Raw genomic sequence first — 20,434 nt, 5'->3', positions numbered from 1 at the left:
AGGCATTTTGGTCTGCCCAAGGTACGGGTGGAGACAAGGGCCATGTTAATATGGATTTACCCTGGGCGACGGCAACTTGCTTGCCACGTATCTGAAGTTGAACTTTGTGAGGTCAATGTTCCAGAGTTCGGGTCGAAATACAGGTCCATGGAGTCCAAGAAATAAGTAGATACATTACGAGTACATTTTAGTTATATGTCAGTATATCCATCGTACTCTTCGATGAACGTCGACCAGTGCGGTTTCACTATGCCCTCCAAGATATCTGGTCGCATCCTCGCCAAGAAATCCAAATACCCATAAGTAAGGAGGTCGTTCGCGTACTGTCGCATCTTCGCCATCTTCGGATCCGGATGCGGTCCATCCTCATCGAACAACTGGAAGCCCATGCTCTGAATAAACTCCGTTATCGCCCTCATAATCACATCCCCCGCCTCCAGCGACTGATTCCGCCTCGGACGCGCCGTCGGCCGCTCCTGGAACCCTGGCGGCTTATCCGGAAAGTACTCCTTCACCATCCTCGCCCCCATCACCGGCATATTGAGCGCGAACGCCATCGTGATCGGCCCCTCGATCGCCGGCGTCTTCCACATCCGCTCCGCGTACTTGTGCAGCGCCTGCCCGCGCTCGTACCGGTTGGGGAAGGTGATCTCGCCGCGGAGCATGCCCTTCCAGAGGTCGTCGAATTTCTTGCGGATGTCGCGGTGGACGGGGGGCCAGTCGGCGTCGTAGGGGTAGTCGAGGCAGTCTTTGGGGTTGCGCGTTGGGTGGGGGCAGAGGTGCATCCAGCGGAAGAGGGAGGGGCAGCGGAGGCGGAAGGCAGCGACTAGCTGGGGACTCTTGACGATCAGGTCGAGGAACCGGACGAGGACGGCGACCTCCAGGATTTTGTCGACGAGGCTGCTCTTCGCGGAGCATACGCACGCGGGCACCACTTTTCGTAGCAGCGGCCTTGCCGTGTCAGTGAGCTTGAGAGACGAATCGTAGTCGAGAGTGTGCGGTCGATACCACTCCTTCTCGTCACGCCGGTGGATCGCGCTTTTGGCCACAGGCTGGGAGCTGAAGTGCTCGACCAGCTTATCGGCGTAATGGCCGCATTGCTCAGCGAGTACTGTTCCCCTCGCGTCGGTCGGCCTGAATAGCCTGCGCACGGTCGCCGTGCCGCACATATACAGAGGGAGCGGCTCCGTGGGCCTTGTGATCTCGTACACCAGGTCCATAAGCCAGTGGAAAGTCTCTTCGTGAGGGAAGCTGCCAATGCGCGCCAATGACGGAGTGTCAGGAGCGAACGGTCGCGCGAGCCTGTCCGCCAGCGTGCGATAGCTCTCCCAGCACATATCCATACAAATCGGCGTACGATGCATGTAATGGCGAAGCGTGCGCACGACCATACTCCTCGACGTGAAGGTCAGCGCTTCATCCGGACGCGTGCTCCGGAGCGTGGCAGCATTCACCGCGAGCGTCTGCTCCGGCGTGAGCTTGTGGATCTTCATCGTGAACCGGTCGCGCTTGCGACGGATGGCTGGATCATAGTCGTTCGCGGTACGGAACGTGAACGCCACCTCGCCGTCGACCACCACGTCGTGCCCCGCCTTCGCAAAGTCGATATCCGGCGGCGACACCGGCAGGTCGAGCAGCGTACTGCACGCGCGCTCCCGGTATCGGCCAAACCCCACACCCTCGCGCATGTAGTCCGACCGCAGCACGATGGCCAGCCGCGGACTAATCACGAACACCCGATGCAGATGGAACTCCGGATGCGTCGACAGGCAGCCCTCCCAGTACCCGAACGCCCCCGGCGTGAGTACGAACTCATCCGTCTCCGCCGCCTCCCAGAACCCGACGAAGTACGCCTGGTTCTGCAGCTCAAAGTTGATCGCGGGGAAGTAGTCGATGGCGAAGTCGCAGTCGATGCCGAAGTTGTCGAGGAGGGAGTCCATGGATTGCTCGCCCATCCATGCGGCGCCAACGGCGTCGATTTTGTCCATCGAAGTCTCGAGGAGGTATCGTAGGAGATGCAGCCAGGTGTCGATGGGCGTCTGCAGGCCGTTCACCTCGCCGTACTGAGCGAAGCGCTTCCGAAGCGCCACATCCTCCGGCCGGTTCTTGTCATGGTAAGACAGACCGAGCACTTGTCGTCGGAAGTGCACGAGGAAGAGGTACTTGCGGACCTCATCGAGGTCGGCGCGCGCGAGTGTCAGCTTTCCCTTCGTAACGGAGTTGTGTATGTCCTCGAAGATGTGCGTCGCGTGCTGCTCCAGCCCCGCGAGCTTCCCCTCCAGCTCGATGACCTCGAGCGGATTGCTCGCATCGCGGTAGAGGTCCTTCACGACATATGCTCGGTCGATCGAGCGCTTCTCAAGTGTTCGTGTCCCGATGTCGTAGTAGTCGATACATTGCGCCAAGGCCCCGGTGCAGGGAAATGGTCTCGCGCCTTCGACTAGATGACTGGGGAGATGTATCGTCAATTGGTGAGTATTCAAGAGGGCAAAGGACAACACGCACTGTGAAGGGCTAGCCTGATACTTCTCGAGAACGGCGCGCGGGATCTCGTGGTAGTACTGCTCCTCGGGGAGTCTGAAGCTCGTTCGGGATGTTGACTTCCTGGACCGCTGGGAAGACGCCGAAGACGACGCTTGGGCTGGCTGCGAAGACGAAGGTTCAGCTGTCTTCAATGTCGACGATGTAGCTGCCCTCGAAGACGACGGTTGAGACGCCTGCGAGCTCGACGACTGTGCTGCCGTCGCAGATGACGTCTGTGCTGCCGTCGCAGATGACGCCTGTGCTGCCGTCGAAGATGATGCTTGTGCTGCCGTCGAAGACGACGACTGTGCTGACTGCGACGTCGACGCCCGGGAAGACTTCTTCTTCGACTTTCGAGCCATTCAGATTTCAGCAATACACAGCTGGGAGAGATAAATGCAGTTCAATGGTGGTGGTGGTGGTGATAGTCAGAGTCAAGATACTGCTTTACGTGGTTAAGAGCGAACCAACTAGAATTGAACGCGGTGGCGCGTGACGTCACGCGTCAGACCTGGTCATCGTCGATTCGCGTGCGGTCGTGTTCGTGCTGGCAAGGCAGCCTCAGTAGCCTCGACCATGACCTCGACTCGTGCTATGTCCTGCACGCAACTCCTCGTAATGAAATGAGCGTCGCTGCGTACGCTGAGACTTACAACACCACTGAACTAATGCTCTTGGTGAAGACACCTCTCCCTTGGCAGCATTCGCGTTCCTCACTCGATCACACCAAAAGTTACAATTGTACAAGGATACTGCATTGTGACCAGAGCAAAGCGACCAAATAGTAGTTGTGCGACGATGTATACGTATATATAAGTGATGATGCTGAAGGGGACGCTTGAATCGTGCTGAGAGGTACGGGAAAAGAACTATACATGCATGGGTGGGGAGTGATGGTACGTGCTGATTGTCAACTCGGGAACCAGGCGCGAAGACAGGGGATTATGGAAAGGGGATGGGGATGGGAGACGATAGGGGAATGAAGAGAGCCAGCGCTGGCGGCGCCAACGTCGAGCACGACACAGATGATGGTGACGAACAAGACGAAGGACACCGCAGGGCGGAGGGAGGGACGATGGTGGAAGATGTGCACTACTTTAGCAACCACCGGTTCGATGCAAAGTTTTGTTCGTCCAGCCCGGCGCCCACGCCGACTGCCCCGCCGCCAGAAACCTTCGTCGCGATGACGGGGCAGGGAGAGGAGGCGAGGTGTCGCGATAGCGGCGGTATGCGAGCCCGTGACCTTAAGGCTTTCGGAACTCGCATAACACGGTGTATATGGTGTTGAACGCAGTGTAGATCTCCTCACGGACCTGGGATGTGAGTCAGCAAAGACGCTTATGATGTGACCGATCACAAAGGTGTGCCACGGTCACGAACAACGGCGAAGCTCACCTTGGCACCGGTCAAGACGATCTTGCCAGAGACGAAGATTAGCAGCACGACCTTGGGCTTGATCATGCGGTAGATGAGACCAGGGAAGAGCTGAACGCGTCGTCAGCGACGGCATACAAGCAAAACGACGTGGCAACGCACCTCAGGCTCGTAGCTGCTGAACTGTCCGTGCGAGTATGCGAGCCCCTCCAGGCGGATGGGGAAGCGCACGTCACAACTGCCGACGATGTTCTGGATCTTGAACTCCGAGAACTTGGCGTCGAAGCCGAGCTTCTGGACGATGCGCGCATACTTGCGGCTAGCAAGACGCGAATCGTCCTCGCTCTTCGCACCGGTGACGACCATCTTGCCCGACGCGAAGATCAGGGCGGTCGTCTTGGGGTCGCGGATGCGCATGATGACCGCGGCGAAACGCTGGTGGTGGAACGCGTAGGCACAACCCACGACGCTCATGAGCAAGAAAGGGTACTAACCTTGGGGTTGTACTCGGCATTCCTGGCGTGGAGAGCGATCGTCTTGAGGTCGAGGCGGCAGTCAAGGTTGACAGTCGCGACTATGTTTTGGAGCGTGGGGACGATGCCCTCGACGGCCGTGATGTGCTGCTGCTCAAGGGTGAGCGGCGCAGGGGTGGCGGGGACGGGCGATGATGGTCCGGCCGCGGGTGGCGACGTCGGCTTGCTCGGAGCAGTGAGCTGCTGGGGCTGGACGAAGCCCTGCGATTGCTGCTGCTGGGGCTGCCTCGACGATCCCGGGAGCGCGAGGCCACCTGCGCTCGACTGGGCGAGATACGGGTTCGACGACGGGTAGAGCGCCTGCGAGGCCGCTGCCTGCTGTTGCTGCTGTGCTGCGAGAAGCTGTTGCTGATACTGCTGCTGCTGAGCAGCAGTGACCTGCGGACGGCCAAAGTTGATCTGACGCGTAGGCAAAGACATTTTTTCTAAATTTGCAGCTGCGTAGACCGTGGGAACCGGGGAAAGTAAGAGTCAAGTTTCGAGGCGAGCCGCTCCTTATATACCCAAGCCCATTTCAAATTCAGTCACGCCTTACATAAGCTTCGATGGGCTTCCTTTGTTCCGCGTGCACACGATAGCCGATAGCAACTGATGAAGGGGACAAAGGGCGCGGCCATCGCATTCAAGGCTCAGCGTCGTTGGGCGCAATGAGCAGGGTACTCTTAGATCGAATTCACACAAGGACCAGAGAGAAAAGACGCAGGGCTGTTGGGCGAAGTCCGGTCAGTTCATGAGACTCGGGTAAGCGCTGTAGCCGAGTATCAGGGGCACGCACCGTATGTTATGGAGCGCCCCACGTCGACGGCGGCGACGACGATGACAAGAGCCCAAGCCTATCCCCCATTCCCCTCCGCTCGCTGGACTTGCAGTCGCTTTCGTCAGGTAAAGATGCGAGAGGCGCCAGCAAAGCAATGGAGAAGGAAGAGATGATGGCGCACTCAGACTGGTCGGATCCAGGTTTCGATGGGTCCAAAGATGGAGTGCGCCGTACGTATGCAGCCATGACGTGTGTTGACAGCGGTCGATTGGGAGGGCCGCGCTCACCGGGGCGAGGAGGGAGACCAGCCAGAACCCATCGTCGGCGAGAGCGACGAAGAAGAAGGGGACAAGGAGGAGAGCATCGACGAACAGCAAGCAACGTTGCTGGCAGTCAACAAGCGTGTGGTGCGGAAGCACGGACTGCGCAGCCGGTCGGCAGGACGGCACGGGCAGCCTGCCACCGCTTTGACCGACCCCAGGCACACCCCCGCGTCACAGCATAGCGCGCGAGGTGTCGGTCAACGCCGCCCTGTGTCCGCTGCGGAGGCGCAGCGCAGCCAAACATATACTCTAGCCGTATACACCCAAGCCTGCTCGCCGCCCGCCAGATGAGGACGCGTTCATGACCGCGCTCGCCATCGCAAGCAACGCCCCCAGGCGCTACATCGCCGGCGGCGCCATCGCTCTCTTTGCCGTGGTCTGTACCCCACGAATCACATACTTCCCAGCTCCCTCCGCTCATCGCGTCTCCCACAGATCGCCGCACACCTGCTCCTCACTCTCACGAACTACCGGTATAGAGCCCTCGCAGTCCGCTTCGGCTTGTCCCCAGATGGGCTCTTCCTCCAGAACGTCCTATATGAACAGCCCGCGGCGATCTACACCCACTTCTCCGCGCCCGAAGACGCGCGCGCGAACGCGACCTTCGTCGTCTTGGCTCGGAACTCGGAGGCCAAGGGCGTAGAGCAGAGCATCCGCGACATAGAGGCACGCTTCAACGCTCAATACCAGTACCCCTATGTCTTTCTCAACGACGAGGAGTTTAGCGATGGGTTCAAGGCGTGCGTGATGGCATCCGCGAAAGTGCGTCGCTCGGCTGACGAGGCTACCGCAGGCGCGTACTGGCGCTCACGGACGCGCCGGTCGAATTTGGTTTGATACCGAGCGAGCACTGGAACCAGCCCGACTGGATCGACGAGGAGCGTGCGCTTGAATCGCGCAAGAAGATGAAGCATGACGGGGTCATGTATGGAGGTGCGTCGTCGGCTGCTCGTTCCCGATCCACCGCTCATTACATTGCAGGCAGCCTCTCGTACGCGTATTCCCACTTTCCGTCCCCCCTCGCTAACATCTCATCCTCCCCCCTTTGTCCAGCTACCGCAATATGTGCCGCTTCAACTCAGGTGTGCGTATACCAATCCCCCCTCTTCCCTGCTGCACGATCTGAACCGGCCCACAGTTCTTCTACCGCCATCCCCTCATGCTCAAGTACCGGTACTACTGGCGAATAGAGTGCGTCTTATCATATCTATGCACAGGCGCTTAGATCTGACCGCCAAATCTTACCGCCCGCATCTAACCTTGCCGTCTGCACCTGTCCACGCTGCCATCCTTCTCTGATGCCAACCTTCCTCATTCGCTCTTCCCTTTGTTGCCCGCCTGTTTCCTTATCGTACTCCGCTACTCCCTTTGTCGTCTTTTGATGCGTCGGTCCCTTGTCGGTACCTGTCCATCACCTCCGCCTTCTTATTTGTTCGTACCTCCGCCTTGTTACCCCAGACCGGACGTCCACTTCCACTGCGACATCAACTTCGACCCGTTCTTGTTCATGCAGCAGAACAAGAAGGTTTATGGTGAGTGTTCATCCAGCTTTTTGTTCGAAGATGAGGCCGCTTGTATCCTCGGACCGGGCTGCTTGCGCCCGCGCGTCTGCCCCGTTGATCTTGCTGCTCACCACTCGCAATGATCACGCTGGTCTCCGTCATACGCGATGACCGAATCACTCGTCAATCGCAATGATCGTACTGACCCCCATGCGCAGGCTTCACCATGGCCGTCCACGAGATCGCGCAGACCGTGTCCTCGCTATGGTCGACCATCCAAGCGTTCATTGAGGCGAACCCAACCGCCCTCGCGCCCTCCAACTCACTCGACTTCGTCTCCTCCGACGCCGGCGCGTCCTACAACCTCTGCCACTTCTGGTCCAACTTCGAGATCGGGGACATGGAGTGGTACCGAGGGGAGGTGTACAGCAGGTTCTTTGAGTGGCTGGACCGGGCGGGTGGGTTTTATTATGAGGTGGGTGTTGTTGCGTTGCGCTGTTGGTGGGGGCAGCGTTCGTTCCGGCGGACGCCCTTCGCCCGTCCCCGGCCGATGGACGATAGCGCATCGATGCTGACGCGCTTTACAGCGCTGGGGCGACGCACCGGTGCACAGTCTTGCCGTCGCGCTTTTCCTCAACACCAGTCAAGTGCACTTCTTCGACCCTATTGGGTACCAGCACGATGATTGGTCGCATTGCCCGTTGAATCGGGACCTGTGGGAGCAGGGCGAGTGCGATTGTCGGTGGAGAGGGGAGTTTGGTGAGTACATTCATTGATGGGTCTAGGGGACCTGTTGCTGGTATAGAAGCGAGCTGGCGCTTGGGGCGACGTGAGAATAGTTGCTAACAACCGCTGCAGACTACATGCCCGCGTCGTGCAAGGCGCGCTGGGACCAGCTGAAGCTCAAGACGTTGAACGCCACGACACATTTATGATGATCGCGAGCGGGGCGGAAGGCGGCCAACCCACGTCGTAACAATCACCCTCCCTTCATCGTGGAAATTCAGTATAGAATCTGCTGTCCGTCCGCGTTCGGCAAGCATACAAGCTCTGGAAATGGATCCAATACCCCTTGGACCTGCACCATTTCTCTCGTCGTCTGTCGTTCGCTGGGGACTTTGTACAATATTTATGCTCAGCAGGACGTACCTTATCGCTAATGCCCATTAGAGTACCAACACAGATAGTAGCATCAATGTACTCTGCACTGTACCATAAGACGTTCGCTGGGGAGAGCGAGACATGAGTCAGACGTGACGTGACAGTGACGCCACATAATGAATTTGAGATCGGCAAGCGGCCCACCTGCCCGCCCCTCGCTCCTAATCCAGAATCATGTCCGCAAAGCGGGGAAGGAAGCGCGACGACAACCTCCCGCCGAACCGCGCCCGCGACGCCCAGCGCGCCTTCCGGGCGCGCCGCGCGATGCACCTCCAGGAGCTCGAGGCGCGCATGATTGAGCTCGAGGAGGAGAACGCGGCCCTCCGCCGTGCGCTCAACCTGCCCCCCGCAAACCGCCCGCCGCTGGGGTCGGGCCCGACGGGGAAGAACCCCCCGAAGCCGCGGCCCTCGAGCGCACCGGCGGCGGTGCAGGTGCAGCAGGTCGTGGTCCCGCAGGAGCAGCGCCCGCCGTCGCCGCCGCCCCCGAGTCTGGCGGCGCTGCTTCAGGGGGTGCCACCGCCGCCACAGCAGGTCCAGGAGCAGCAGCAAGCAGAGCAGCAGCCCGAGCCGTACCCTCCCCCGCCCCCGCCGCGCGCGATGGACCCCGCGCCGTGGGCGATGAACGGCACCGCGCCAGGCGCATACCCCGGCAGCTACCCTCCGCCCCTCGGCCCCCCGCCGCACTCGGCCCCATACGGAGGCCCGCCCAAGTACCCCCCTGCGTTCCGCGCGTAGGGCAGCCCAGGCCGCCGTCGCTGGTGAGTATCGAGTGCATGGTGGTGGTCTCTGCCAGCCCGCGCTGCTTTTTTGAAATGGTGGTGTAGGTCGGTGTATTGATGTGTTATGGTCGGTAGGGTCGTTATTCAAATGATGGGCGCCGCGCGAGCGCGGAGGGCGTGGAGGGGCGTGGGGAGAGAGCCCGCGGGCGCTGGGGATTCTCGACGACATACGCGGGGAGGGGTGGGGGAATGTATATGGTGAACAGGCTGGCGGACCGCGATCGCGCCATCGGTTCACACTGGGTTTCCGTTATGGGTGTTATGGGCGCCGAGCAGCGCACATATCGACCTTCAACTTCGACTGTACAGGCTACCTTCTTGTTTTATTCTTTACCTTATTCTTCTTGACCACCCGTGTACTTAGAATCGGCCGTATGCGACGGGAAGACTCGCTAGGGTCTTGTGATGATAGCCTTCCGAAATGCCTACAAAACAACCGAAAAATCTGTGAATACAACTGTTCGTTCTTGCCCATCTACGACTCGAAGCCATCTCACATGCCGTCGCACACGCCTGCCTTTTGTATCAGCTCGTCCACAATAGGGTCAATTGCATCGGTCGCGACGTAGTGCGCACGATCTAGAGCCTGCGAACTTCGTCAACGCTACAGTTCTATCCAACCAACGAAGACTTACCATAAGCTCGACAGTATGCGCCTCCGTCAGCGCGAACTGGTCGACTACCTTCCATCCATATGTACGTGCCAACTCCGCCGATCTCCCCGCAAGGTAACCCTGTCGCGTACTCGTCCGCTTGTCCTTGTGCATCTGTACGTACTCGTCCTGCCGTGGTGCGACGGCGGGCGTGGTGAGGAAGATCATCTGCGCTGGAGGAGCTTCGAGCTGGCAGTTGGTGATCATGTCGAAGAACTGCGTGAGGTCGGCGAGGAATTTGGCGGTGGATCGCCAGTGGGCGCCCTGGAAGTGAAGGATGAGAATGAGGTACAAAGGGGGTAAAGACATGCACGCACCGCAGAGACGACAAAGACATCGACTTCATCCAGAAGCGTGGCAAGCTCGGTACAGGTTGTAGCCGCGTGATTGATTTGTGGATCCCTGCAAAACAGTCAAGAAACGTGGGTGGGAAGCAAGGAAATCGAACGGACCACACGAAATTCAAGCTGAGGGCGCCCAATGTGGCGTTCTTGTCGTGTACCTTCTCGCTCTTCATCATCATGTCCGTCGCGCCGGAGAGACGGTGGACCATTGCGTCGTATGCCACACGTCCATGGCTGTCTCCCTGTCATGCTTCTATTAGTCGAGCGCGCATAAAGAGAAAGATAGTTGCATACAATAAAAAGTACCCTCTCGGCGCGCTCCGTGCATAGAGAGGGATCGCCAAAGCGCAGACCTGCGTGCCTAAACCGACACCCCTCAGGGATGAAGCGGTAGCGCCCGTGTACGGGTACTTTGTGGCCCGCTGGATATGGTACAGGAGGGTAAAGAGCATCGAGCGGATGATGCGGAACGTAGACACCTGGAATGGGATCGTCGCCGTCGCAGGCCGGAAGATCAGCGTCAGGTGGAGGCGAGGAAAGATCAGAGGTGAGGCGAGAGGCGTCGTCCATTGCGAGAGTGCTCCGCGCGGGGTTTAACAGATGCGGGCTGTATGCCGGACATGAGGAATCGCAGACATCAAACTCGATGGGCTGGTTGAAGAGGGGGCGATCGAGGTTCTCCGCCCAGGTTGCGTTGCGCTCGTTGTAGGCGTTGTAGTCCTGCAAGCAGGGGTGAGTACGTTTGTGGCAAAAGTCACTGTGTTAAACGCACCTCGTAATAGTGTGCAGCGGTCAGATAGACGCGGCCGGGGTTTTGAAGCACGACGTCCATTCGATATGCGCACGACCCTTCGTGCACGGCGCGCTCGGTAGCGAAGCGCTGCGCCCCGTCGACGCGTAGGTAGAAGCCGTCAGGCCCGCGCTCCGCCTCCATCCATGCCTCCCACTGCGTCTCGTCGCTCGGCGCGTACAGGTTCGACACGAGCGCAAGTTCGCAAGCCCTCGACTCCGTGCGCGCGATCCTCAGCGTGAAAGCACTGCAAGAGGTAGGTGCGCGACACAGCTCCGTCCTGAACTCTGGCAACGCAGAAGGGAGCTCCTCGCACGTCTGCAGATCGTGCAGAATGGGTAGCGCAGCCAGGTCCGGTGAGGGGCACGGGTCGGGCCCCGAGGACTGCAGCCTCGCGAGGAAGGGAGGCATGAACTCAAGATGGCGATGCAGCAGGACGCTGAACGACCCGAGGAACGCCAGCCCGAAGGCGGCGGGGAGACGACCGACAGGCATGAGAGCGTCAGGGGCAAGAGCCTGAAGGGGTCGTAGTAGACAGCGTCGGTTTACATAGCGGGTCGCTCCGGGGCGGGCGCGAGCTGAATCGGCGTCTGTCTGAGACTGTGGATGGCCGACGCCAAACATTCGCAAATGGCGGGATTGCCCAGCTGGCAGTTAGGAACATGAATTGCAGGTTCAATCGCACACAGAGCCAAGCTTTGGCGCGATAGATATCGAGTGGCCCTGCACAGATGGCCGTCATAGCCAGGAAGACACAGCGCTGAGCAGGCGGGAGCATACGGCAAAGTCAGTCACTTGAGCTTCTGATAATCGAGTGCTCGCAATAGAAAACTTCGCAAGGATGAACGTCGGGAGCACGCTGATGAGGATTTAATGCCTGACTGGGGCAGGGCGAGTTCTAAAAGGTCGCGAGCAGGACGCAAGATGCGTGTTACGCGTGACATCACACGCCGCGCAGGTCCTCCAACTTGTTTGCCACAAATCAAACATCAAGTGCTTCTACTGAGCAGAGTACACGATTGACGATCTGTAACAGTATATAGGAGAACTATATGAGAGAACCATTGTCCGTGCGCATAACCTCTTGTCCTGTTTACTGGCGCGCCTTCAATTCCCTTCCCTCGCGGCCGTGTCCCGTCGCCGCAGAGATGGATATGGGAAGTTGAGCCTTGAAAGAAGTGTTTAAGCAGCCATGCTAATGGGCACGCATCCCATGTTGACAGCGCCGCGCTGGTAGTTGTTCTCGCAACAGACGGCAGTAGACGACGCCTGACAGCCGTGGCCGCCCACGACGGACAATGGGGTGCAGTCAGCGTAACTACAAAAGAAGGTCAGATAGGGTAGATAAAAGTAAGAAATTTTATGCCGACCTGCTAGCGTCGGGGTTGGCCAGGACCTCAGGGCTGATACCGAGACCCTGGAGGTATTCGACGTGCGAGTAGTCCTTGTGCTGGCAATGGGGCATGACTTTCAGCGACACCATGATGCACAATACGCGAGACGCTCACGCTGTAAGTCGTGTTGCAGCACTGGACCGACTCCGCACGGCACTTCTGACCACCCGGCGCACGAGGTACGGCGCTCGCGGCGACGAGAAGGGGAAGAGCGGCGAAGAGAGCGATAGTGAAGCGCATATTGAATGAGTGAGAGGGTTGGGTGAAGAGAAAGTTAGAGAGAGTTGGTTGAGAAGCGAGTGTTGTAAGTAGCTCAAGCTGAGTAGAGTAGCTGAAGCTGGGGAATACTGGAGGGTGAGCCTGCCTTTTATACCTCGTCGTCGCGTTGTTCTCGCTTCTAGCTGAGCCCAAGCCGGGCTGCAGGGAGCGCGTGCTATCTTCATGGGAAATCAGGAAGCGCATCGGGCCCGTTCGAGGGATGAATAGGCAGCACTCCGTCGCCACCTTCGATAAACCTAGTACCCGGCCAGCTAGCGAGATTCAACCAGGGCAGCCATAAGAGTGGATACGCGCAGACTACAAGAGTATTCCAACAGAAAGAGATAGGGCGAGACAATCCAGTCTGCGTGTAGACGCCACGACGAAGCTCGCGTTCGCCAGAGTGTTGGATTTCTTCGGAGAGAAGTGAATGGCTAGTATGTTGCGAAAAGGTTATCTTGGTACGGATATTTTGATAGCGTTCGAGCTATGCCGTAGGTTTGCTTGCGGGAGCGATATACAGGCCGTGTTGCTGATAGTTAAGCAAACTGGAGATCCTACTCAGCGCCACTGGCTTCGGTGGGTGTCGGTCCCGAGAGCTGCAGCAAACGTAGTTTGTGACAGAATATGTTCTCATAGGCCAGAGGAGAGCCAAAGAAGGAGGTCATATGCATGCAGTGGTAGCTCCGGACAAGGTGTCGAGTGTGCATTGATTAATGTTTGATGGGTGCCACGCGTGGACCCACAAAGCGTGACAGCGTGATGGTGTCACTATCCAGCTTTGTTCTGAACTTGGACACGACCATCTCCCTCGTATTTCCTCATGTTATGCATGCACTCTCATCGGGCCGTCCGTGGAAGCCTTGATGATCCTTTGGACCCCCTCAAGCTCGATCCCTGAACATTGCTGATTCGTTGAGGCAAGACCCTGGCACGTTGTTCTTGCCTTGAGGATGGTACAGGTTGAGGCGGAGTGATTGACAGTATTTGTCAGTCTGCGAGCCTTCCTCATACTCGCGCTGGCCACACTCTGAAAGCAATGGTTAGCATGAAGAGATAGCAATACCTACATACGCTTGAACCCAGTGGCTGTAGAGCGCCGGGTACGGCGCTCTCGGTCAAGCCACAATCTATGGAGGTGCTGAACGTCGGGACGGCCGGCGTCCCGAGCCCCGACATCCATCGCGACGCTGCGCCCGATATTAACTCCGGCGGCCTCGAGGTCCGCCGCCTCATTTACTCAGGGACACCCGGGAGCAGTGTCGATCTGGGTAATTAGGAGCGCGTCCGTATACGTACGCGCTTGGAGTCGGGCCAGCTTTTTGCATTCTGCCCTCATCTCGTCTGTTCGGTCTCTTCCCCTCCTCCTCCTCACGTCCCATCTCCCCCTGCGACATCACCCTCGCAAAACTTCACGACCAACGACCATGCCCGCCGTACGTCCCGATCTCCGCTCGTCATTGCACCATCATCGCTGACCCAGCCTGCTCCAGAACGTCTCCGCACCTCGTTCGATGTCCACAACTCACTGCCAGTGCCAGTCTACCTCCTCCACTATGGTCCCCTCGGTACCCGTAGACCAGGCGTGCGGCTCGACGACGTGCAATTGCTCGGAGTTGTGAGTTGCCTGACTCCTGTTTAACGTGCCACGGGCGCCGAGCTGACCTACTCCTAGCTGCTTTTGCAGGCCGAATGATTGTCGGTGCGGAAGTGCGAAGTGAGGGCCATGTGGTGTGTGTTCCTCATATTCGTGTAACCTAGGCCGACGCTGACGGTTTCTCCAGACATACTACCCCTTCGCTTCGTCGTTCATGCTGTAGTGATCATGGCCTTGAGCGTCTTACCGCCTTCGAGGCGCATTATACCCCTGCCTCTTGCTGCATCCCACGTCATCATGCATCTATGCCAAAATATACCACGTCAATGCTCAATATTTGCATCATACAATCCGTGAGCGCAGGCTCTACGTGTGGACTGGACGGCGCGTGAGCTTGGCCGGGTCGACGGAAGACGAAGGATAACGCGCACCGTACGAGAGAAGAGCCGAATAGCGTATCTCTTACCTGTTAAACGTATCTGCACATCACGCAGATGCGCCGTTCGAGTGGACATATGCGAAACTCCAGAAACGAACTCCAAATTGTACAACAACAATAGGCGGTAAAGATAAGTATTGATGCTTTCCTTCTCAGCGTACAAGGTCAACAGCGGCAAGAAATAGGATATAGCGCGCGACGGCGATTTGGGCATTCGGGCGAGATAGACGATCAACCGTAGTTCAGGCGGAAAATGTCGTTGAAGCTGAAGAGATCGAAATGTGAGTTAAGAGCATACTATGAAAGGGTGTACGCACACATAGTAGGTGCCGGCCTCGGGGAGGAGCTGGAAGACCTGGCTAAACTGGAGCGGGTTCTGGCTGTCGTCCACCTGGATAGGGTCAGATCGAGCCTGAATATGTAGCGCCGATGCACTCACGATGAGCATACCCGTCACGTTGACGAGTATTGACTGGACGGTAGGCGAAGATGGCTGCGCATCAAGGGTGGTGATCTTGTGCTGCACTCGGGAGAAGGGCAAGCTCTGGCCATACGATCGTCGATGAGCCGCGATTGCCTGTAGGAGTAACCGAGCTACTCACCGTCAACTTCGCCGCAATAGCTGCCGCGCCCTGGATGGGAGCGCCCTCGAAGGTGAGCATGGATGAGTCCCGCTGGCAAGATGGGTGAGGATCTGAAGTCGATCGAGGAGGGGAAGGCGCCGTACGTAGAGGGACTGGAGAGCGGCCCTATCCGTGTCGAAGGTCTGGTAGTAGAACTGGACAAACTGCTGCCCAACGGCGTTGACGTCGGCCATCTTTATCGGACGATAGACGCGTGAGGGGGGCGAAGATGGTGGTTGGAAGAAAGAGGCGGTTGGGCGCCAAAATCAGCAGTACCGCACGTGACCGCCCGGCGCGCGGGCGTCCGCTTGGCCCTCGTCGCTGTCCATCGTCGCCGCCGTCGACGTCGACGACGAAGCTTCCCTCGGCGTTCTCACCATGTCCCAATTCACTGTCCCCGTGGAAACTGCCGCGCGCCCGAACATGCGCAGGAAGTCTTCGGCGCAAAACCTCCTCTCGTCGTTCAAGCCGACGACATCGTCACAACCCGCACCACCGAGTACGGCCACGCCGGTCGTATCGACATCCATAGGCGCCGCGTCAATGAACAGCGTATACCCCTCAGTCGCCACACCGACAGCAGGCGCGAGCTCGCGAGAATGGGACGCGCAGTCACTTCACTCCGACCCATCTGCGTCTGGTCATGGTGGCGTTACCAGTCCCGCGCTGGGACAGGGCGCGTCCGTGGATTACCTGCGAGATGTGATACAGAAACGGATCATCACCCTCACCTACCTGCGAAGCGTGTTCGAAGGGTACGGACGGTCATATTGACCCTGCCGCAACTGACGGTTCCTCAGCAAGAGTCACTGGTTTCATACGATAATGATCTCCCGCGCCGACCTCGAGCGCGAGTTCAACAACAGCGAGATGCGCAAGCGGTGCGCAACATTCCCTGCCCCTCCCTGCACACCGTCTCACCTATCCCCCAACATGCAGCACGTCACGCTTCACCATCCTCGGCATGTCCCTCGCCAACCTCCTCGACGTACACCAGCCCCCTGACCTGCTGCGCGGCCTGCTCAATACATTGGCAGAGTACGAGCAGGGGAAGGAAGATTCGGAGAAGTCCAAGATGGTACGTGCCCCGGACTTGCTCACGCGCTCTACCACAATTGCCCGACAGCGCCAACCGAAGCGCCTTTTCAGGCCCGGGAAGAAGCGCGTCGCAGGGGGAGGCATCGGTGAATACACCGTATCCTACGCCGACACCGCTGCAGACGCGACCTATGTGGTCACACCGCACGTCGTACGTCCTTGCACACCCAACCCTGCGAACGATCTGACTCACGCATACTTCTACGGCTAGCCCTTCCAACTCGACTACCTCCAGGTTCTCATCACCCTCATCGACATCATATCCGAGATCTACAGCAAGCTTTCCAAGACACTTTCCCCCTCGCCCTTCCCTCATGCTGGTGGCCAGCAGATGCTGGGTCCGTTAGGCTTACTGTCTCCGCACCCTGGCGTTTCCTACCTCTTCCCGGAGGGCAGCGGTACCGATGACTCCGGTAGCCTGTACAACATCGCGCATGCTGGCGTCAGCGCGGGATATACCCTTGGTAGTCCACCACCGACAACCGGCGCACAAGGCCTTGCAGACTCCGTAAGCAAGATCGATGGCAAGCTGAAGGTACGCATATTCGATACACAGCGCTACCATCTACGCTTTGGTCTATACCTATCCTCGTTGGGTGGTGAGACGCCGAGCTTGAAGCTAACACACGCTGCAGAAGATAATATCAACACTGTTGAAAGAGCTTGACCAAGTCGCGCGTAGTGGCATCAAGGACGAGCTTGCATCCCTTGATCCCCTCTTGCGGAATACGATGTCCTTTGACGGTCGCACTATACATGAGTACGATTAGACTTGTGTGCCAGCAATTCGCTCGGCTTTTATATGCACGCACGCTGCTATTCGAGGTATGCCTTCCTACACCACCTCCAAGTTACGCTGCCATCTGACCATGTTCATCAGATCACCATTTGGTTGTGGGTAATAGCCCTCGGACCGCTTGCAGGTCTCCTACCATATCTTGAACCTGCCCCGCGCGCTCTGGCTCGACTACGCGCTTGGGTATCTTCTACTGCACGGAGCCAAGGATCTTGGAGGACTGCGAAAATGTACACTACCCATCGTTGGTTTCTGTCTCGTCGCGTACTCTGGGGACATTCTTGAGGATTTACTGTACCACCACCCTTATATCTTTGTTCTTCTGTAATGGCCATGTTCTGCCTGCCATAGACTTTAGCCCGTTCATTTTCTGTGTCATAAGTCGAGGGAACGCCAAGTAAATCGATTCGCAAGTACGTGTTCTATGGGTACGTTTGTTGCGGCCTGCCTTGAGGTACACAGACCGCTTACCAGTACACAGACGGCTTACCAGTACCCAGACCGCCCTCCAAAGCCTTTAGCTCGAGCCCCTCACTGCTGCCGCTTCCTAAACATCACCTTCGCCGTCCGGCTTGGCGACGCGGATGTCGTGTTCCACTCGTTTTCGGGCTTGACACGCGAGCCGCCCTCGAGCTGGACGTCGTAGTGGAGGACGAGGTGCGCGAGCATGGCCTTGAGCTCGTTGGCGGCGAAGAAGCTGGGTGGGGTATTATGATTAGCAGTTAGTTGACGAGAGAGAATCGGATAGGGTGTGCGGGCACGCAGTATGGGAGTGGGGACACGCAAGTATGCGAGTGAGTGCAGCAGGGCAGACATAGCACCAAAGCAGTTCGTAGAGCGACCGAGATAGAGGAGGAAACTGGGTAAAGGAATAGGAAAGCCGAACGCACCGACCAGGACAAGCATGATACCCATGGCCAAAGAGCAGGAACTCGCAATCCGTGTTGACCATCTGGTACTTGGTCTTGTCCGCCTCCCGCATGCGCGAGAAGCGGAAGCCGTCGAAGACGTGCGCGTCCTTGTAATTCTCTGGCCATGGCAATGTCAGCACCATTCACTCCAGACTGCGTAAGGTGGCAAGGGCAGGAGTTTGGATGGAGATGGTGGGACGACAAGGAGTGGCTTCCGAACATACCTTCCGTCCAGTGCGTCGCATGACTCGCCACGCCGACCATGGCGCCCTCCGGGACCTTCGTTCCATCTGAGAACGTGTAACCACCCTTCTTGACGACCTTCCGCGTCATGGAGACTGTGAAACCCATCAGTTGAGTGCCCTTACACCATGCACCGAAACGAAGTCCTCTTCGAGCAAGCCGACGTCCACGCCAGGCGCTTCAGTCTTTGGACAAGAGGGAGGAGACTCACAACAACCCAACCCATTATATCTCCCCGACTCCCTCAGGAAACTATCCAGCTTGTACATCTCGCGCATCGCCGTCTTCGTCCAGCCGTGCTTCGCGATGACCTCCTCGACCTCTTCGCGCAGGGGTTGGAGGTACTTGTGCGGTTCGGCGGCGAGGTGGAAGAGGACGTTGGCGAAGGTCTGGGTGCGTGGGTGGAACAATGGGGGATGCGGTGGAAGTAGTGAGCGGTGAGGGTGGAGGTTAGTAAAAAGAGATTGATAAGAGTGAATGGGGAATTGCGCACGTACATTGGTCGACGTATGAATAGCGGCAAAATTGAAAGACATGACGCGCAGGACGACGTCTTCCACAGTGCGCAGCTCAGCCGGGGTGTGGTTGAGGATCCACGAGATCAAGTCCACCTATTCGCCCGAATCAACCGTCCGCGTGAGATGGTACACAGGCAACCAAGCAACATACCGGCCTGTCCGCCCTATCCCTCCCATACTTTGCGTCGTCTGCAATGCGCTGCGCAACGACAGCGCCGATGTGCCCCGAGAGGTATTTGCGTTGGTTCTTATATGGGGCCAGATAGCTGCCGATTAGGCTGCGGAGACATAGTGTGAGCTGAGGTGGGCCGAGGGGACAGAAATCATGGGCGCATGAGATGCAGGAGTGGTACGCACGGGCGCATCCAAGCAGGGTACTTCCTGATCTTCATGGCAGCTTGAAAGACGTCGATGGCAAAGCGCATGTTGGATGCTATGAAGTCCTTGTCGCGGCCTAGATGGGTGGTAAGATATGTGGCAAGCAAGGCTTGAGGAGAACGCACAGAGAGGCAGTCCAACAAAGTATCGGTTGCTAACGCGCGACACCATGGACATGGTGGTCATGAAGCCGGGTACGGTGCACCACTCTATCGTGAAGGTCAGTCCTCGGGCTCGCTTTTCGACGACGAAGAACTACAACCGACCTTCGCCCTCCTTGAAGGTGATAACGTCATTGAAGACGGCCTGCACTTCGTCGTAGATATCCGCGAAGCAGTGGGCGATATTCCGAGTAACGTCCGACTGAACGATCTTGAGGTGCTCGCTGTGGTGCTCCATCGTCGTTCCCATGGTATACTTCATGTGGATGACCTTGGTAATAATGCTGTCAACAACGCGACGATCGAGTACGGGCTAAATCACAGCGTACCTCCTCAACAGCCTCCCGGAACGACAGTTCGTCTTCTCGCGCTGCGCGGAGCTCGTCGACGAGCTGATGCCCGCTGACGACGACCATCCAGCCGTCCATGGTGGGAACGCGGAAGACAGACCCCGGATACTTCTCTACACCCTCCTGTATGATCTCCTTCGCATGCTGCTGGAATGCGCGTGCGTCGGCGTACGACGACAGCGCTCCGGACGCCCCGACGACGGGGATGCCGCTGTACTGTGGCTCGATGAGCATGACGCGCGTGAGATACCTTCGCACGTACATCCGGTCCTGCTAGGGCCTCGTAGAGCTTGTAGCCTGCTATTGAGGCTACACCTGCAAGGAGCGCCGCCTGCACCGGCGAGTCGAGCTCGAGGAGGCCGTGCTCGAGCTTGTCGATGAGGGAATCTGGTGCAGTGGACATGGCTGGTCGGTGTCAAGGTGAGGCTGGGAGGGTTACAGAAGCGCAGGCTGTATATGAAGGAAGAGTCGACCCATGACCGTCGCCGTATATAACGTCGGGGAAGTAGCCGTCGTGGGTTCTCTTGCGCGCGTGGATCGTCAGGAGGATAGCCACGTTGGTAGTTAGGACCGAGGCTGTCATGACAGGCATGGATCATAGCCAAGGGCCAAGTCTGTACGCAGCACAGGGCTGTCATGGGTAGACGGTGAGAAGTGAGAAATGCGTCGGAACGAGAGGACTTTCGCGCGAAGCCAAGTGTATCGTGCCGGATCAAGGCAAATGCGGAGAGTCGGAGGTGGCTACAATGTTCGACGTTCCCTCAGCCTCCCGTTCGACGAGAAGAAATATCTCCGCTGACAGGTCGAAATGTGAGCATCCGAGGTCCGAGGTGTACGATTTTGTCAGTGGGCACATCATCACTTTAGCATGATCAGGGAGTGAGTAAACATGGTTTGAAGGAAGAGGAGAGGATGTCGGCCGCTTGGAA

At 58.0% G+C, this 20,434-nt stretch overlaps 10 protein-coding genes across 10 annotated transcripts; 4 read left to right on the top strand and 6 right to left on the bottom strand.

Moving 5' to 3' along the window:
* Positions 1-61: 61 nt before the first annotated feature.
* SCHCODRAFT_02742405 (uncharacterized protein) lies at positions 62-2,989 on the bottom strand. The gene is made up of 2 exons (XM_003036172.3): positions 2,506-2,989; positions 62-2,448 (listed from the first exon to the last, which is right to left on the bottom strand). The coding sequence occupies exons 1-2, from the start codon at positions 2,883-2,885 to the stop codon at positions 192-194; spliced, it is 2,637 nt and encodes an 878-aa protein (XP_003036218.1). The 5' UTR covers positions 2,886-2,989; the 3' UTR covers positions 62-191.
* A 223-nt stretch (positions 2,990-3,212) lies between these two features.
* SCHCODRAFT_02604755 (uncharacterized protein) lies at positions 3,213-4,987 on the bottom strand. The gene is made up of 4 exons (XM_050344124.1): positions 4,392-4,987; positions 4,060-4,332; positions 3,919-4,008; positions 3,213-3,836 (listed from the first exon to the last, which is right to left on the bottom strand). Exons 1-4 carry the CDS (start codon positions 4,848-4,850, stop codon positions 3,768-3,770), a joined length of 891 nt encoding a protein of 296 aa, XP_050202679.1. The 5' UTR covers positions 4,851-4,987; the 3' UTR covers positions 3,213-3,767.
* A 732-nt stretch (positions 4,988-5,719) lies between these two features.
* Positions 5,720-8,257, top strand: SCHCODRAFT_02604751 (glycosyl transferase). Its single transcript, XM_050344123.1, has 10 exons — positions 5,720-5,886; positions 5,946-6,250; positions 6,304-6,443; positions 6,492-6,501; positions 6,564-6,594; positions 6,649-6,701; positions 6,969-7,042; positions 7,231-7,487; positions 7,600-7,771; positions 7,871-8,257. The coding sequence occupies exons 1-10, from the start codon at positions 5,812-5,814 to the stop codon at positions 7,945-7,947; spliced, it is 1,194 nt and encodes a 397-aa protein (XP_050202678.1). The 5' UTR covers positions 5,720-5,811; the 3' UTR covers positions 7,948-8,257.
* Positions 8,258-8,347: 90 nt separating this feature from the next.
* SCHCODRAFT_02595402 (uncharacterized protein) lies at positions 8,348-8,908 on the top strand (the record flags this gene model as incomplete). The annotated part of the gene is made up of 1 exon (XM_003035366.2): positions 8,348-8,908. One exon carries the CDS (start codon positions 8,348-8,350, stop codon positions 8,906-8,908), a length of 561 nt encoding a protein of 186 aa, XP_003035412.1.
* A 537-nt stretch (positions 8,909-9,445) lies between these two features.
* SCHCODRAFT_02694642 (uncharacterized protein) lies at positions 9,446-11,234 on the bottom strand (the record flags this gene model as incomplete). Its single annotated transcript, XM_003036174.2, has 6 exons — positions 9,446-9,538; positions 9,588-9,869; positions 9,923-10,007; positions 10,058-10,191; positions 10,244-10,669; positions 10,722-11,234. 6 exons carry the CDS (start codon positions 11,232-11,234, stop codon positions 9,446-9,448), a joined length of 1,533 nt encoding a protein of 510 aa, XP_003036220.1.
* Positions 11,235-11,921: 687 nt separating this feature from the next.
* On the bottom strand, positions 11,922-12,373 carry Hyd3 (fungal hydrophobin; the record flags this gene model as incomplete). The annotated part of the gene is made up of 3 exons (XM_003036175.1): positions 11,922-12,057; positions 12,110-12,189; positions 12,248-12,373. 3 exons carry the CDS (start codon positions 12,371-12,373, stop codon positions 11,922-11,924), a joined length of 342 nt encoding a protein of 113 aa, XP_003036221.1.
* A 1,350-nt stretch (positions 12,374-13,723) lies between these two features.
* On the top strand, positions 13,724-14,238 carry SCHCODRAFT_02007969 (uncharacterized protein). Its single transcript, XM_050341517.1, has 4 exons — positions 13,724-13,827; positions 13,885-14,009; positions 14,067-14,122; positions 14,176-14,238. The coding sequence occupies exons 1-3, from the start codon at positions 13,819-13,821 to the stop codon at positions 14,110-14,112; spliced, it is 180 nt and encodes a 59-aa protein (XP_050202677.1). The 5' UTR covers positions 13,724-13,818; the 3' UTR covers positions 14,113-14,122; positions 14,176-14,238.
* A 420-nt stretch (positions 14,239-14,658) lies between these two features.
* On the bottom strand, positions 14,659-15,244 carry SCHCODRAFT_02694639 (nuclear transport factor 2; the record flags this gene model as incomplete). The annotated part of the gene is made up of 5 exons (XM_003036176.1): positions 14,659-14,692; positions 14,745-14,818; positions 14,867-14,971; positions 15,030-15,101; positions 15,155-15,244. The coding sequence occupies 5 exons, from the start codon at positions 15,242-15,244 to the stop codon at positions 14,659-14,661; spliced, it is 375 nt and encodes a 124-aa protein (XP_003036222.1).
* A 104-nt stretch (positions 15,245-15,348) lies between these two features.
* SCHCODRAFT_02007963 (uncharacterized protein) lies at positions 15,349-17,293 on the top strand. Its single transcript, XM_050341516.1, has 6 exons — positions 15,349-15,805; positions 15,851-15,931; positions 15,990-16,299; positions 16,360-16,683; positions 16,784-16,973; positions 17,029-17,293. The coding sequence occupies exons 1-5, from the start codon at positions 15,429-15,431 to the stop codon at positions 16,916-16,918; spliced, it is 1,227 nt and encodes a 408-aa protein (XP_050202676.1). The 5' UTR covers positions 15,349-15,428; the 3' UTR covers positions 16,919-16,973; positions 17,029-17,293.
* SCHCODRAFT_02604735 (cytochrome P450) lies at positions 17,183-20,405 on the bottom strand. Its single transcript, XM_003036177.2, has 12 exons — positions 19,768-20,405; positions 19,485-19,721; positions 19,261-19,426; positions 19,120-19,203; positions 18,974-19,070; positions 18,768-18,894; positions 18,596-18,709; positions 18,310-18,487; positions 18,080-18,193; positions 17,835-17,973; positions 17,426-17,641; positions 17,183-17,372 (listed from the first exon to the last, which is right to left on the bottom strand). Exons 1-11 carry the CDS (start codon positions 19,906-19,908, stop codon positions 17,476-17,478), a joined length of 1,563 nt encoding a protein of 520 aa, XP_003036223.2. The 5' UTR covers positions 19,909-20,405; the 3' UTR covers positions 17,183-17,372; positions 17,426-17,475.
* Between the last annotated feature and the right edge of the window lie 29 nt (positions 20,406-20,434).

The sequence above is a fragment of the Schizophyllum commune genome (assembly GCF_000143185.2).
Source record: "Schizophyllum commune H4-8 unplaced genomic scaffold SCHCOscaffold_1, whole genome shotgun sequence".
NCBI classification, from domain to species: domain Eukaryota; kingdom Fungi; phylum Basidiomycota; class Agaricomycetes; order Agaricales; family Schizophyllaceae; genus Schizophyllum; species Schizophyllum commune.
The sequence above is the reverse complement of the archived record's forward strand: the minus strand, read 5'-3'. Positions and strand labels throughout refer to the sequence as shown.

Excerpts from the sequence above, each read along its gene's own strand:
- SCHCODRAFT_02742405 (XM_003036172.3), bottom strand. The coding sequence starts at position 2,885 with ATGGCTCGAAAGTCGAAGAAGAAGTCTTCCCGGGCGTCGACGTCGCAG. Across the intron at positions 2,449-2,505 it reads TATCAGGCTAGCCCTTCACA|TCATCTAGTCGAAGGCGCGA; the intron begins GTGCGTGTTGTC and ends ACATCTCCCCAG.
- SCHCODRAFT_02604755 (XM_050344124.1), bottom strand. The coding sequence starts at position 4,850 with ATGTCTTTGCCTACGCGTCAGATCAACTTTGGCCGTCCGCAGGTCACT. Across the intron at positions 4,333-4,391 it reads ATGCCGAGTACAACCCCAAG|CGTTTCGCCGCGGTCATCAT; the intron begins GTTAGTACCCTT and ends TTCCACCACCAG. Across the intron at positions 4,009-4,059 it reads TCAGCAGCTACGAGCCTGAG|CTCTTCCCTGGTCTCATCTA; the intron begins GTGCGTTGCCAC and ends CGACGCGTTCAG.
- SCHCODRAFT_02604735 (XM_003036177.2), bottom strand. The coding sequence starts at position 19,908 with ATGTCCACTGCACCAGATTCCCTCATCGACAAGCTCGAGCACGGCCTC. Across the intron at positions 19,071-19,119 it reads CTTTGTTGGACTGCCTCTCT|GCCGCGACAAGGACTTCATA; the intron begins GTGCGTTCTCCT and ends CCACCCATCTAG. Across the intron at positions 18,488-18,595 it reads CTATTCATACGTCGACCAAT|ACCTTCGCCAACGTCCTCTT; the intron begins GTACGTGCGCAA and ends CCACGCACCCAG.
- SCHCODRAFT_02007969 (XM_050341517.1), top strand. Across the intron at positions 14,010-14,066 it reads ACGTGCAATTGCTCGGAGTT|CTGCTTTTGCAGGCCGAATG; the intron begins GTGAGTTGCCTG and ends ACCTACTCCTAG.
- SCHCODRAFT_02007963 (XM_050341516.1), top strand. The coding sequence starts at position 15,429 with ATGTCCCAATTCACTGTCCCCGTGGAAACTGCCGCGCGCCCGAACATG. Across the intron at positions 15,932-15,989 it reads AACAGCGAGATGCGCAAGCG|CACGTCACGCTTCACCATCC; the intron begins GTGCGCAACATT and ends CCCAACATGCAG. Across the intron at positions 16,684-16,783 it reads AGATCGATGGCAAGCTGAAG|AAGATAATATCAACACTGTT; the intron begins GTACGCATATTC and ends CACACGCTGCAG.
- SCHCODRAFT_02604751 (XM_050344123.1), top strand. The coding sequence starts at position 5,812 with ATGACCGCGCTCGCCATCGCAAGCAACGCCCCCAGGCGCTACATCGCC. Across the intron at positions 6,595-6,648 it reads TGTGCCGCTTCAACTCAGGT|TTCTTCTACCGCCATCCCCT; the intron begins GTGCGTATACCA and ends ACCGGCCCACAG. Across the intron at positions 7,043-7,230 it reads GCAGAACAAGAAGGTTTATG|GCTTCACCATGGCCGTCCAC; the intron begins GTGAGTGTTCAT and ends CCCCATGCGCAG.